Source organism: Sarcophilus harrisii, chromosome 2, assembly GCF_902635505.1.
Source record: "Sarcophilus harrisii chromosome 2, mSarHar1.11, whole genome shotgun sequence".
In the NCBI taxonomy this organism is placed as follows: domain Eukaryota; kingdom Metazoa; phylum Chordata; class Mammalia; order Dasyuromorphia; family Dasyuridae; genus Sarcophilus; species Sarcophilus harrisii.
In genome coordinates this window covers 486,322,861-486,335,996 of record NC_045427.1, presented here as the reverse complement: position 1 = coordinate 486,335,996, position 13,136 = coordinate 486,322,861, and the positions used below count along the sequence as shown (strand labels likewise).

Here is a 13,136-nt window from a genome sequence, read left to right as displayed (position 1 = left end):
ATGAGACCATTGTATTAGATAGTTTTGCTTAATTGTTTTTCTTGGTTCTACAGGAGGGATCGATTTGGGGGGGTGGGGCGGTGTCAGAGGAAGTCTTCAGAATTTTTTTTTATTTTCCCGGTAGTGATATAAAGACAAAAGGCATTAATAAAATGTATTTTAAAAGACCAGTCCAATCCCTTCATTTAAAATATATATATATATATATATATATATTTTTTTTTTTTTACGTTATATCACTTTCCAATGCCATACCGCCTGTGATTAGGGGCAATTGATGTATCTCTCTGTAAGGCCTCCATTTGTTCTCTTTAAAATAAGAGAATTAGATTAGAGCTCAGCCCCTGAATTTAGGAGGATCTGAGTTCAAATGCAGCCTCAGAAACACTTCCTAGCTGTGTGAATTTAGGAAAGTCACATGGTCCTATTTGCCTCAATTCCTCAAATGTAAAATGGGTTGAAGAAGAAAATACAAACCACTTCAAGACCCTTGCCAAGAATACTCCAAATGGGGTCACAAAGAGTCAGAAACAATTGAACAAGGCAGTAGTTGCCCCATTCCACATCTATAGTACCCCATCTCTCTATGGAAAGGAAGTATGTTTTCCTCTGAATTCTCCTGTGTCAAAATTGGCTGTTGCTTTGATCAGAGTTCTGATGTAACCTAAAGTTCTTGAAAATTGTGCCCACTGAATATAAATTATGACTCATTTAGTACCCTTTATTTATATTTTTGTTCTGCACTAATAGCTTCATTAGTGTGGAGAAATCTAAATTCATTCTGCTGGTACAGATTAGCAGCTCATATGACACATAGGGCCTCAATGCTAAGAGAATTGAGAGACTGAATGACTCTAGTCATAGGGCTAACTTGTGTCGGAGGAAGTATATCTTTCTGACTCCAAAGCTGTCCCTTTCTCCACTCCTCCATGCTGCCTTTCAGGCTTGGGAACTTTTTTTTCAAGATGAAAAAGTTTTCAATACAAGCTCAAGGATGGATGGTGTTCACCAAAGTTCCAGTTAGAGACTCTTGCCGCCAGAGGACTGATTACCAAAGGTTGATTTTTTTTTTTTTTTAAACTACAGCAATTCATGATTCTCCACTGAGGCATGGAGAGAATAATCTACACTGGTAAATGGATTATTCACCTAGATCCACTCCTAGCTACTTGAAGCAGTGGAGTAAATGCTATATATATATACTTATGGAACATAAGTTCATGAAACATGATCATTCACCCTTTCCCAAAATGATGATGTCTCATATAATAGCAAATAATAAAATAGCAAATCTAGAAGACCAAAGTTCTGAGTTCTAGCCCTGCCTCTACTATCATGTGTTTAGTAAGTTTTTACTTTTATCAGTGATGATAGTCCAGATTTAAGATGACAGATGTAAACGTGGATATGAAAGAGGCTTGTTTGTTTTCATATTTTAAGTAGAAATTCTATACACATCTAGCCCCATATAGGATATTCCATCCCTCAGGCCTGAGATATTCTCTCCCCTCTCTCCCTTTAGGATTCCATTATAGGGTCAGCTTGCATGCTACCTCTACCAAAGACCTTCCCCTTTCCTGGTTTCTCCTAGTAATCAGTGTTTCCCCCCCCCCCAAAAAAAAAAGTAGTTTGGATTTACTTTTTAAAAAATATATTCTCTATTTGCTTATGCTCATTATTTTTCCCCAGTAGAATTTAATAGGCGAGCATGATAACTGACTAGAGAGAGAAAAAGAGGATTGTTTAACTCTTACTTTGTTGTTCTCTCTACCAAGAACAGTGATTCCTGCATTGAAAACAACGGAACAAAAATAAAGTATAGGAAGATGATATCCAATCTAAGTGAGATAGTACAAGAGCATTATATTGTAATGCTGTAAACTGGGATTCTTGAAAATTGGGTCCACTGAATAAAAGTTATGACTCATCTTATACAAGATGAGTATTTATATTTTTGGTCTGCACTAACAGCTTCATTAGCATGGAGAAATCTAAACTCACTCCACTAGTTCAGATTAGCAACTCACATGAAGCATAGAGCCTCAGAAAGCTGCCAGCACTGAAAGATTAAATGACTCTAGTCACAGGGCTAACTTGTGTCAGAGGAAGTAGATGAACATACCTATATTTTTCTATTCCAAAGCTATCCCTCTACCCACTCTTCTCTGGCTTCTTCCTGGGTTCTTTCAAGTGCCAGCTAAAATCCTACCTTCTACAGAAAGCCTTTCCTGTTCTCTCTTGATTCTACTACATTTCCTGTGTCAATATTTCAAACCAATCCTTGCGTGGTTGTTGGTATATTGTCTCCCCATCAACAAGTATTCTCTTTTGCCTTGTTCTGTATCTCTAGCAAGTGATACTTAATAAATGTTAATTGGCTGACACTATTTGTGCTTGATAAATTCAAGTCACCTGGACCAATTGATGTAAATCCTTGTGTGCTAGAAAAATTGGAAGATTTCAAGATATGGAAAATTGTACAGACATATCAAAACAACTGAAAAGTTGTTGGGAATAAATGTCAAGCATGCATAAAGTACTTACTGGGTGCCAGACATTTTACAAATATTCTCTCATTTGAACCTTACAACAATAATACTGGGAGGCAGGTGCTATTTTCCTTACTTTTCAGTTGAAGTAAAGATTTAGTAATTTTTCCAGGATTACACAGCTATTAGCTTTCTGAGGATGTGTTTGACCTTAGGTTTTCCTGACTGTTGACCCAATACTGTATCTACTGTAAGGTCTAGCTATTTTGGACTGGAGAAGGACAAATGTTTGAATTTTCAAAAAGTGGAATAGAAGAGAGTCTAAACACTCTCATATATGCCTGTGAGTTTAGCTTTAATTCCTGTAGAAATTCTAAAACAGATGATCAAAGAAATGCTTACTCAATCTTTAGAAAAGGTAGGAATGATTACAAAGAGCCATCATGACTCCATCAAGAAAGGACAGGTCATTCTAGGCTAGTTTGATTTCTTTTTAAGACAGAATTACTAAATGAGTAGATCAGGAAAAAGTTGCAGATAGAATTTACCTAGATTTTATCAAAACATTTGATAAAATATCTCATATTACTGTAATGGAAAAGCTGAAGAAATATAGACTAGAGGATAATCCACTTAGATGAATTCCAAATGGATTCAGTGGCTGGATTTAAAGGGAAATATTGTTCAATGTTCACATGTCAGGAAGTTCCTAGTGAAGGACCCCTAGGAAGAAAGAGAATAAACATTTATTAAATGTCCACTCTGTACCAGCCACTATGTTAAGTACTTTACAAATATTATACTCACAACAACTTTATTGGTACTACCTATCTGTCTAGATTTGTGGCTGGCCCTCTCCTGTTTCAAATATTTATTGAGGACATAAAGTTAAAAAAAATTTTTTTAAAAATAGTGTACTCATCTAATTTGTAGTTAATGCAAAAACTAGGAGGGATATCTATATACACTGCATGATGGAATATAAAAAGTATAAAATAGGGATTCTTAACCTTTTCTACATCATGGACTCTTTTGGAAATCTGATAAAAGTGTATGAGCCTTTTCAGAATGATAGTTTTTTTTTTTAATTCATAATAGAAGGCAATGCTAAATAAATTTCAGTTAATTGTTAGTAAGAAAAAAAAATAAAGATTTAGTTTTTTTTTTCTTATCCAAGTTCAAGGATCCTTGGAATCTAGAAAAGGACTTCAGTTTAAACTTCCCTAGGCTAAAGTATTGAACTGTAATCAAGAAAGTAATAGGGATATATATATATATCTATAAAGTCTTATTTGGGGGTTCAAAACATTGATTTCACAAAGCTGGTTGGTTGATTGTTATCTTTCATTCTTGAAGAGGACCAAAATGACATCACTGTGTTGGAATCAAGTTACAGTGTGTCTGACTGTGGCTGATCACACCAATATGAGTTTGGAATACTCTTACCATAAGTCAGGCACAAATAGTTCATGTGTACTTTTGGGGAAGATTCTCTAAATTTGGGGTATCTAGAGTTTCTTTTGAGCTACTTCAATTCTATGTTACTCATAGAGCATAGCAACTTTTCTGATGAGATCATGTTATGTTGGGCAGCTCCCATGTTACACAGTCAATCACAAAGTTCTTATGAGAAGTTTTGAGAGTGTCCAGGAATTATGTCTTGTATATTTTTCTGATCACCTTGTGAGCCCTTGCCCTATGGGAATTCTCCATAATTGGCCTTTTTGGTAAGTGTACATTTGACATTCGGGCACTGTAGCAAACGCAACGGAGTTGTGTTCTCTAAAGTAAAGTTTGATTGCTTGGCAGGTTAGTTGGAGAAAGTACCTCAATGTCTGGTGCCTTATCCTGCCAGGTGATTTTCAGAATCTTTCTAAGACAATTCAAATGGAAGTCATTCAGTTTCCTGACATGATGATGCTATACTGTCCAGGTTTCACAGGCATACAAAGGAGAGGATGGAAGAGGCATAGTTATGAGATAGTTTGCAAAGATTGTGCAAGTTTTAGGGTAGTGCAAACTCAACATGAGTCAGCTGAGTGATTCAGCAGTTGAAAAAGGTAATGGAATCTTGGTGCATTAAAGAAAGCCTAGCTTTCAGGAATAAGGAAGCTATAGCCCTCTGTTTTTTGTCCTTGTCACACCATATCTTGAGTATTTGGTTCAGTTTTGGGCTTCACAGATTAAGAAGGACATTGATAAGGTGCAGGAGGAAACCAGGATAGTGAAAGTAAAACAACTGGCATTTTTCTTTTTTTTCTTTCTTTCTCTTTCATTTAATAATAATAATAATAGCTTTTTACTTTTCAAAATACATGGAAAGATAATTTTCAACATTCACCCTTGCAAAACCTTGTGTTGCAAATTTTTCTCCTTCCTCTTTTCCCTAGACAGCAAGTAATCCAATATAGGTTTAACATGTGAATTTTTCTAAATATATTTCCACATTTGTCATGCATACAAGAAAATCAGATCAAAAAGAAAAAAAAATGAGAAAGGAAAAACAACAACAACAAAAGTGAAAATACTATGTTGTGCACCACATTCAGTCCCCATAGTCCTCTCTCTTGGTGCAGATGGCTTTCTCCATCACAAATCTACTAGAATTGACTTGAATCACTTCATTGTTGAAAAGAGTCAAGTACATCATAGTTGATCATCACATAATCTTGCTGCTATGTACAATGTTCTCCTAGTTCAACTCACATCACTCAGCATTAATTCATGCAAGTCTCTCCAGGCCTTTGTGAAATCAGCCTGCTGATCATTTTTTATGGAATAGTAATATTCTATTACATTCACATACTATAATTTATTCAGCTATTCCCCAACTAATGAGCATCTACTCAAAAAAGGCTGCTGCAAACATTTTGGCACATGTAGGCCCTTTCCCCTTGTTCATGATTTCTTTGGGATACAGACACTACTAGATCAAAGGGTATGCACAGTTTGACAGCCCTTTGGGCATAGTTCCAAATTGCTCTCCAGAAGGATTGGGTCAGTTCACAACTTCACCAACAATTCATTAGTGTTCCAGTTTCCCCACATCCTCTCAAACATGTATCATCATCTTTTCCTGTCATCTTAGCCAATCTTAGTCTCTATCTATTTCTGTCTCTATCTCTCCCTCCTTTCTTCCTCCCACCTCTCTCCTCCCCCCCCCCCCTTTTTAGGCAATCAGAGTTAAGTAACTTTCCAGGTTGGGGTCTGGGAATCTTTCAACCAGGAGGTGTCTAAGGCTGGATTTAAACTCAGGTCTTCTTGCCTCCAGGGCTGGTGCTTTATCCACTTAGACACCTACCTTCTCCCAAGAATCATTTTCAAATCTCATTTTCAGATTCCAACCTATAAAATCACTCCATCCCCTCCTTAGAATATAAACCTACAATGTTTGCTCTTGCTGACTTCCTGGGCACTGTGTTTCCCATGGCTGAAAACGATTGTTCAATCTTAAAAAAAAAGATATATTATGTTTCTTTGTTTTTGTTTTTTTCCTGGAGTCTTCTCAAGAGTGAACAGCTGAGCAATATCCCAATTCCAACAGAAAGCTTTTAGGGAGTGGGAGGGAAAACAGATTCATTATCTGCCTTTAGGGTCCAATAGGGGGCACCAAATCAATGCTTGCTTTATTGGTGGAAAGTTTATCGTTTTTTCTCTACTCACATTCCCAGCCTCTGTATTCACGGCAGCATGGAGGGAGTTAGGGGCCCAGGGAGGAAGCATAAGGAATAAACAGTCTGAAATCTCCCCAAAGCTTGCAGCTTAATAAGAGGCTACTTGTTACCATGGACACACACCAGGTCAGGCTGTTGAAAGGGGGGGAAAAAAAGGGTAAAGCAGAAATATGGGCAGAGAGATTTCTTTCCCCTTTCTTTATTCATTCAACTAACAAATATTTATCAAACATAAATGCTTATCCCTGCACTTGGTTTATACTTTGAGAGAGAGAGAAACCAGTCCTTGCCCTCTAGGCATTTGTAATCTCATTGAGGTGATGAAACTAATATACATTAAGATAATTATCAAACAAATTGGATAGACAATTTGAATGGTACAGGGAGAAAATGCTGACTTAGTTCTCACATTATTTAACTGTGTGAATTTGGGTAAGTAGGCCGCAGTTTTCTAATTTGTATAAAGAAGGGATTCTATTAAAGGATTCAATGTCTCTTTCAGCGCCAACCAACATATTATAAAGTTCTTCCCATTTCTGACTTTATATGTTCTTTATCCTAAGGTTCCTTCCAGTACTGATACTCTATGTTTTTTTGGAAGTGCTTCCAGCTCTGAGTTCATAGATTCTAATTCAATCAATTATCTAGGACTACTGTGTGTGTTTGTTAAGGAAAGGAAGGAGAGCGTCTCAAAGACCATGCCTTGTATATCCACAGCCCTTTTCTTTAAATGCATTTTTGTGGATGATGTCTAGAACTGATCTCCTAAGTAAACTGTTTTGCTAGGTAGGATTTAAAGTGTAATCGCTAACATGGTTACATAGGGGCAAAGAACATGTTTTGGGGGGAAGGAAGCTGCCATATTCCAGGATTAATTGCTAAAATGAGTGAGGTCACTTTTCATTAAACCTTTAAATGTGTAGATCACTACACAAAGTTTAGTCATTCTTTCTATGGTTCAAGGAGAATTCTAATCAACTAAAACAAATATATATATATATATATATATATATATATATATGACATATGTATATATATATATGTGAAGTATATTACTTTACATATACTTAGTAGGTATTCAAAAATATTTGTTGAAAGGAGTCTCATCCTATATAAGGAATCATGAGTTTCCACTTATAACATCCCCTTAATGGTCAGTTATCTAGTTTATGCTTGAATATTTCCAGTGATAAAAAGCTCACTACCTAACAAGGTAACTCATTTCATTTTTTTGACTATTTATTAGGAAGCTTTTATTTTGAGTATAATACCTTTGTTCAAGGCTAAGTTAAAATGTACAGAAAAGGGAATATACTAGCTGGATTTTTTTAAACTTTTTTTTTTAAATTAAAGCTTTTTATTTACAAAACATATGCATGGGTAATTTTTTAACATTGACTCTTGCAAAACCTTTTGTTCAAAATTTTCCCCTCCTCCCCCTACCTCCTCCCCTAGCTGGCAGGTAGTCCAATACACGTTAGATATGTTAAAATATATGTTAAATCCAATATAGGTATACATATTTATACAGTTATCTTGCTGCACAAGAAAAATCAGATCAAGAAAGAAGGAAAAAAAAAACTGAGAAAGAAAACAAAATGTAAGCAAACAACAACAGAGAGAGTGAGAATGTCATGTTATGGTCCACACTCAGTTCCCACAGTTCTCTCTCTGGATGTATACAGATGGCTCTCTTCATCACTGAATAAGTGGCACTGGTTTGAGTCATGTTATTATTGAAGAGTAGTTGGATATTTCTAACCCCATAAAAGTAAAGCCCAGATTAGAGATCCCAGGTTCTAATAAATGGTCCCATATAATGGGAAAACATTTAGATTCTTTGACACTATTTGTGTGATTTGAGCAAATCACTTCTCCTCTCCGAGTTCCTTTTTCTGGTCTGTATAATGGGGTAATCTAATCATAAATTTGCTTACTTCGTGGAGTTGTGAGAAAAGTGCTTTGTAAATCTTACAATGTCACATATTTGTGAGTTGGAGTGATTATAATTAGATATTTTAGGTGTTATTATTTAATGCCCCTTTGTAAATTCCCATCTGTGTGAAGAAACTTGCTGCCTCAGTTTCCCTATCAATAAATCCGTGCTGAGAAACAATTTCCCTCAGTCCCTCTCCTCGGGTCCAGCACTGGCACATACCGACATGGAGAAACTGAAGATGTGAGCAATGAGTTAACACAGAACTAAGGGGGCTGAAACCTAGTATCCTGCTTAGGCTAAATTGCAGCGTGGGTGGAGGTGAAGCTGTGTCCCTGGGCTGGGGACCAGCTGAAGGGGAACTGCCGCAGTTGCATTTCCTCTTTCGTGTTTCCACATTTCACATTTATTCCATCCAAGATGCCAACGTTCGCAAACGGGAGGAAGGACGGGCAGGGAGCGCCAGAGCTAGCGGGCATCTGGGAGGGGGATTCCCAACCTTTGGTACAAGGTGGAAGAGGAGAAAAGGAGGAAGAGTAACCTTTGTACAATGAGCAGGCCAATTCGGAGGAGTTGATGGATGCTGTCCGAATTCCTTACCTCTTTCTTCTCTGCGTCCCAAATAAGTGCCAAGGGAGGCATTCTTGTGAGGGTCCCCGGTCTTTAGGAGCAACGGGGCCTTAAGGGGTGCCAGAAAAGACGAGGGGCAGGACCAGGAAGATCTTATGACACTGCAACCTTCCTACTCCCTTCTTTGCAGGAGCATCTTTAAACTGGCCACCCACAGGCTCAAACCTCTCGTAACTTTCTCTCTTTGCTACGGAAACCGGAGACTGGAAGGAGGGAGAGAAGGAAAGAGGTGAAGAAAAGAGAGGGAGGAGCTCCGAGCGCGCGCCCGGTTGAGTGTGAGTGAGAGGAAGGGAGCGCGCTCTCTACAGTCCGCCGGGCGCGCGTTCCCTTCCGCGCCGGTTCTGCGGGAACGCGTAGCCTGCCTTCGCTCCAGCTGTAGTTAGTCTGCACCTCGGCGCCGGAGAGGAGGGGAGCTGAGCCGAGCGCCGCGGACGGGAGAACAGACAGGACCGGAGAGGAGCGGCGCGGAGCAGAGTCTGGGGCAGCCGGAGAAGAAAGTCGAGCCTCCTTCTCCCCAGAGCCAGCGCTGGAGCGCGGGGGGAGCGAGCCAGCCGGGCAAACAAAGGAGCAGCAGCCGGCGGCGGCGGGGGGCTGCCGGGCGGGCACTGGGAGAGGGAGGACGGGACTCTTTGTCTTCTGAAGGGGACACTTCCTAGAGAGAGAGCTGCAAGAAGGAGCCGCATCTGTGTGCGGCTCGGAGGGTCGGGCGGGCGGAGAATGCGGCGCTCTTGGCCGGTTCCGGAGCTCAGCGCGTCCCGGACAGCAGCGGGCGCGGGCAGCTGAACCTCTCCCCAAGCCCCAGACTTGTGTGTGTGAAGGGAGGACCCGGCTTGGGCCGAAGAGTCTGGGGACTTTCTCTTGGCTTTCCAAACCCCAGCTTGGGAGTGCGAGACTCGAGCTTCTCGCGCCAGAGGGATTCGACACACGTGGAAATCTCGGGGGACGCGATCCTGCCGTGGTGCGGAGGGAGAGTGGTCGCTTCTGCCAAGTCTGCTGCCTCCAGGGAACTCCCCTGGATCGCCTCGCCCCCCGCCCACAGGCAGCGCCTGGACTTGAAGCCTCTGCGCCCCGGAGGAGATCGACTGGGGGCGGATGCTGGTGGGGAAGAGCCGAACCACTTTGCGGGAGGAGTAAGTCTCCTGAAAAAGAAGGAGAAGAGAATCAGACGGTCACCTCCTGCTCCCTGTCCCTCCTCTTTATTTTCTTGGGAGACAACCCAGAGTTCGGGAGATATGGCCGGGGTCATGTACACTTTCCTTTCTCCGGGCCCGAGAGATTCATCTTGAGCCCTAAGCTGAGTCGAGCCGGACTCTGAGGCGTTGTACCCGTGGGAGCGGGCACTGACTGTTGCGTTCCCTCAACGCCGGGCTCTGGGTCAGAGGCAGGGGAAGCCGGCTGGCTTCGGCGGGCGCGTCGGGCGCCGCCACCATGGAGGAGTGGCGGCAGTGCGGCCGCTGGCTCATTGACTGCAAAGTCCTGCCCCCCAACCACAGGGTGGTGTGGCCCTCGGCGGTGGTCTTCGACTTGGCCCAAGCTCTGAGGGATGGGGTACTCTTGTGTCAGCTGCTACACAACCTCTCACCTGGATCTATAGACCTCAAAGACATCAACTTCAGGCCACAAATGTCCCAGGTAAGTGTCTTTGCACTTGGGGAGGTGGGATTGGAGAGTGAGATTTAGATAGAGCTGGAAGGAATTTTGTCGACCCACTCCCTCATTTTACAATCAATCAGGAAATGGAGCATCCAAGAGATTAAGAAAGTGACTTGCTTGTGATCATTCAGCTCAGTGACTTTTAGATAATCCATAATTCTTATTTCTTCTTCTCTCCCTCCACCTTCCTGAATTCCATCGCTTTCTTCTTTATCTCATTTCATCGAAACTTGTAGGTGAGCATAAAATAGATATGAAGAATAGAAGATAAGGATTCTAAAACTCAAAATGTCCTGCTAGTTTCCCTAACTGGAGGTCAGGCTATCATTACCCTCAAGTCTCCCCCCGGCTGGGCTGAACCATGCACGGTCAAACTGGGGAGAAATGAGAACTACGAAAGAAAAAAAAGAATAGAAGAATAGGGAATTTTAATGTCTCTGACAGTTGTCTGGGCCCTCCCTTAACACCTCCCCTAGTTTGCGGATCTCGGCTCTAACTCCTCCCCTCCTTCTTCCTGAATGGACTCTGCCGTCAAGAATTGGATTGGTTTCCCTTTTTTAAACAAATGAACTTTATTAAGGAAGAGTCATTTCGGGATAGTGACGGGAAAAGTTGGCTCCAGTGTTCTAAGAACTGCTCTTCTGCCTGCTTATAATTGATCTAGAAAAGCGGAGGCCTTTTACAATTATCCTTTTAGCTCCAAATATCTGGACTATACCCCCTTCCTACCCCACCCCATTCCACTGGAGTACCTTGTAATAGTTTTCTGGTAGCAGTGTTTAAAAACATTGTCGTTCTTACCTGGTAACTTGGTGGTTGTATAAACAGACAATTTTGTAGCTTTACTGGGCAAACTGTTTGAAGTCATTCTGTGGCAAAAAAAGTTTGTTTTTTTAAGGGGCAGAGTTTAGAGAAGCATAGAAATTAGGGCTAGGGTGTTGTGTTTAGTGAGAAGTAACAGTTTTGATACATAACCTTATTATGGTTTAAAATGCTAGAGGTGGTGGGCAAGGGCCCACTTTTTTACATGCCAATTAGGGCATCAATTTTTTATTTGTAGCCTTGCCCATGCAAAGAAAGACTTTTGCTCTAGAGACAAAAGAAGTCAGATTTGTTCAAAAATGTTGGTCTGCTCTCCTGTCTTTTTTTTTTTTTTTCTTTACAAGATAATAAAGTATAACTGTCCAATATACAGTAGTGGGTGCTTCAGTCATATCCGTGGGTTTCTTGGCAAAGATACTGGAGTTTTATGCCATTTTCTTCTGTAGTATGTCCCCGTTTTATATATGAGGATCGAGGAAAAATAAGGATTAAATGACTTGCCTAGGATTACACAGCTAGATTTGAACTCAGCTTCGTCAGTATACAGTACAGTTGTCTTAAGTATGGGGCAGGGTAGATGGCACAATGAATAGAGTGCTGCTCCTGGAATCAGGAAGATTCGTTTTCCTGAATTCAAACTGGATCTCAGACACTTGATGTATCACTGGGCAAATTGCATAATCCTATTAGCCTCAATTTTCTCATTTGTAAAATGAGCTGGAGAAGGAAATGGCAAACTACTCTAGTGTCTTTGCTTTAAAAACAAACAAACAAAAAATTCCGAATGAGGTCCTGAAGTCTTAACAGCTGAACATGAATAATGACAATACCTTAAGTATCTTAGAGTAAATATTTTTTTTCTGATATAAATTGTGTTTTTATTTCTTGAAAATTTTATACTACTCTTAGAAGATGACACTTCTCACTTCTTATTGACAACTGATTTTCACTAGATTTTAACATTATTAAACAGATTTTCTGGATTGATCAGGAGTTGGATCTGTGATTTTCTTGGTAAAAAGGAGGTCCTGGTGAGGAAATATCTACCACACAAGATGGCACCTTCTCTGCAACCCTTGTTTCAGGAGAGTAGCTTACAGTGGTTATGTCACATTCAAATAGAAATTGTGTTTACTAACCTAGCAGTAAGCACATTGACTTAGAAAAACACATTAATAGTGTCTGTGTTCTATTGCATTTTTATTTATTTTGTGGAACTCTCCTCTACCAATACAGGATGGCATTTTTTCTACAACTCTTGTTTCAGAGAGAGTTGTCTATTGCAGTGATATCACATTCAAATAGAAATTGTGTCCACTAGCTTAAAAGTCAGTACATTGACTTAGAAAAACACATTAAAAAGTATATATTTTATTGTGGTTTTGTTTGTTTAGTTAAATATAAATGTCATAGACTAACGTCCAACACAAGCTTGACATCTGTGATCTGGAGCACCAAGAGATTAACTGAGTAGCTCAGTGTTACACACCCAGAATGTTTGAGATATCTTGAACCCAGTCTTCCTGATTCTGATGCCAGTTCCCCATTCACTATGTCATGCTGCCTTTTAAAATCTTAATTGTGTATGTGCTACCTTTCTTAAGAAGACAGTAAACCAACTCTAAACCTTTTAGGGTGAGGGAAAAGGGTATCTGCCTTGAACAGGTGGAACAAGTTGAATGTACACACTCTTTGGCTTTGGTGCTTGCTACCTCTAGGATTCAGAGCCCCCTATGTGGTTAACTTCATCTATTTCTAACTCAGTATGGAGATTTCCTCTCATCTTTCATGAGTGGTTGTTGTTCCTGTAAAAGTCCTTCATATGGGATCTTCCTAACCTTCTGGAGATTGCCTTCTGAATCTTTCAATAAAATCTTCCTTCTATTATGATTAACAACTAACCAATTAACTTTCCTTGTAAAAAAGGGGTAG

The 13,136-nt window shown here is 40.2% G+C and overlaps 1 protein-coding gene across 7 annotated transcripts in view; it reads left to right on the top strand.

The window, feature by feature from the left end:
• Positions 1 to 10,138: 10,138 nt before the first annotated feature.
• Positions 10,139 to 13,136, top strand: part of VAV2 (vav guanine nucleotide exchange factor 2) — a 433,076-nt gene continuing 430,078 nt past the window's right edge. For all 7 annotated transcript variants that reach the window (XM_031949439.1, XM_031949436.1, XM_031949435.1 and 4 more), the window contains exon 1: positions 10,139 to 10,361. In XM_031949439.1, coding sequence (XP_031805299.1) covers positions 10,158 to 10,361 — 204 coding nt within the window. In that variant the 5' untranslated portion in view covers positions 10,139 to 10,157. The remainder of the gene's footprint in view (positions 10,362 to 13,136) is intronic.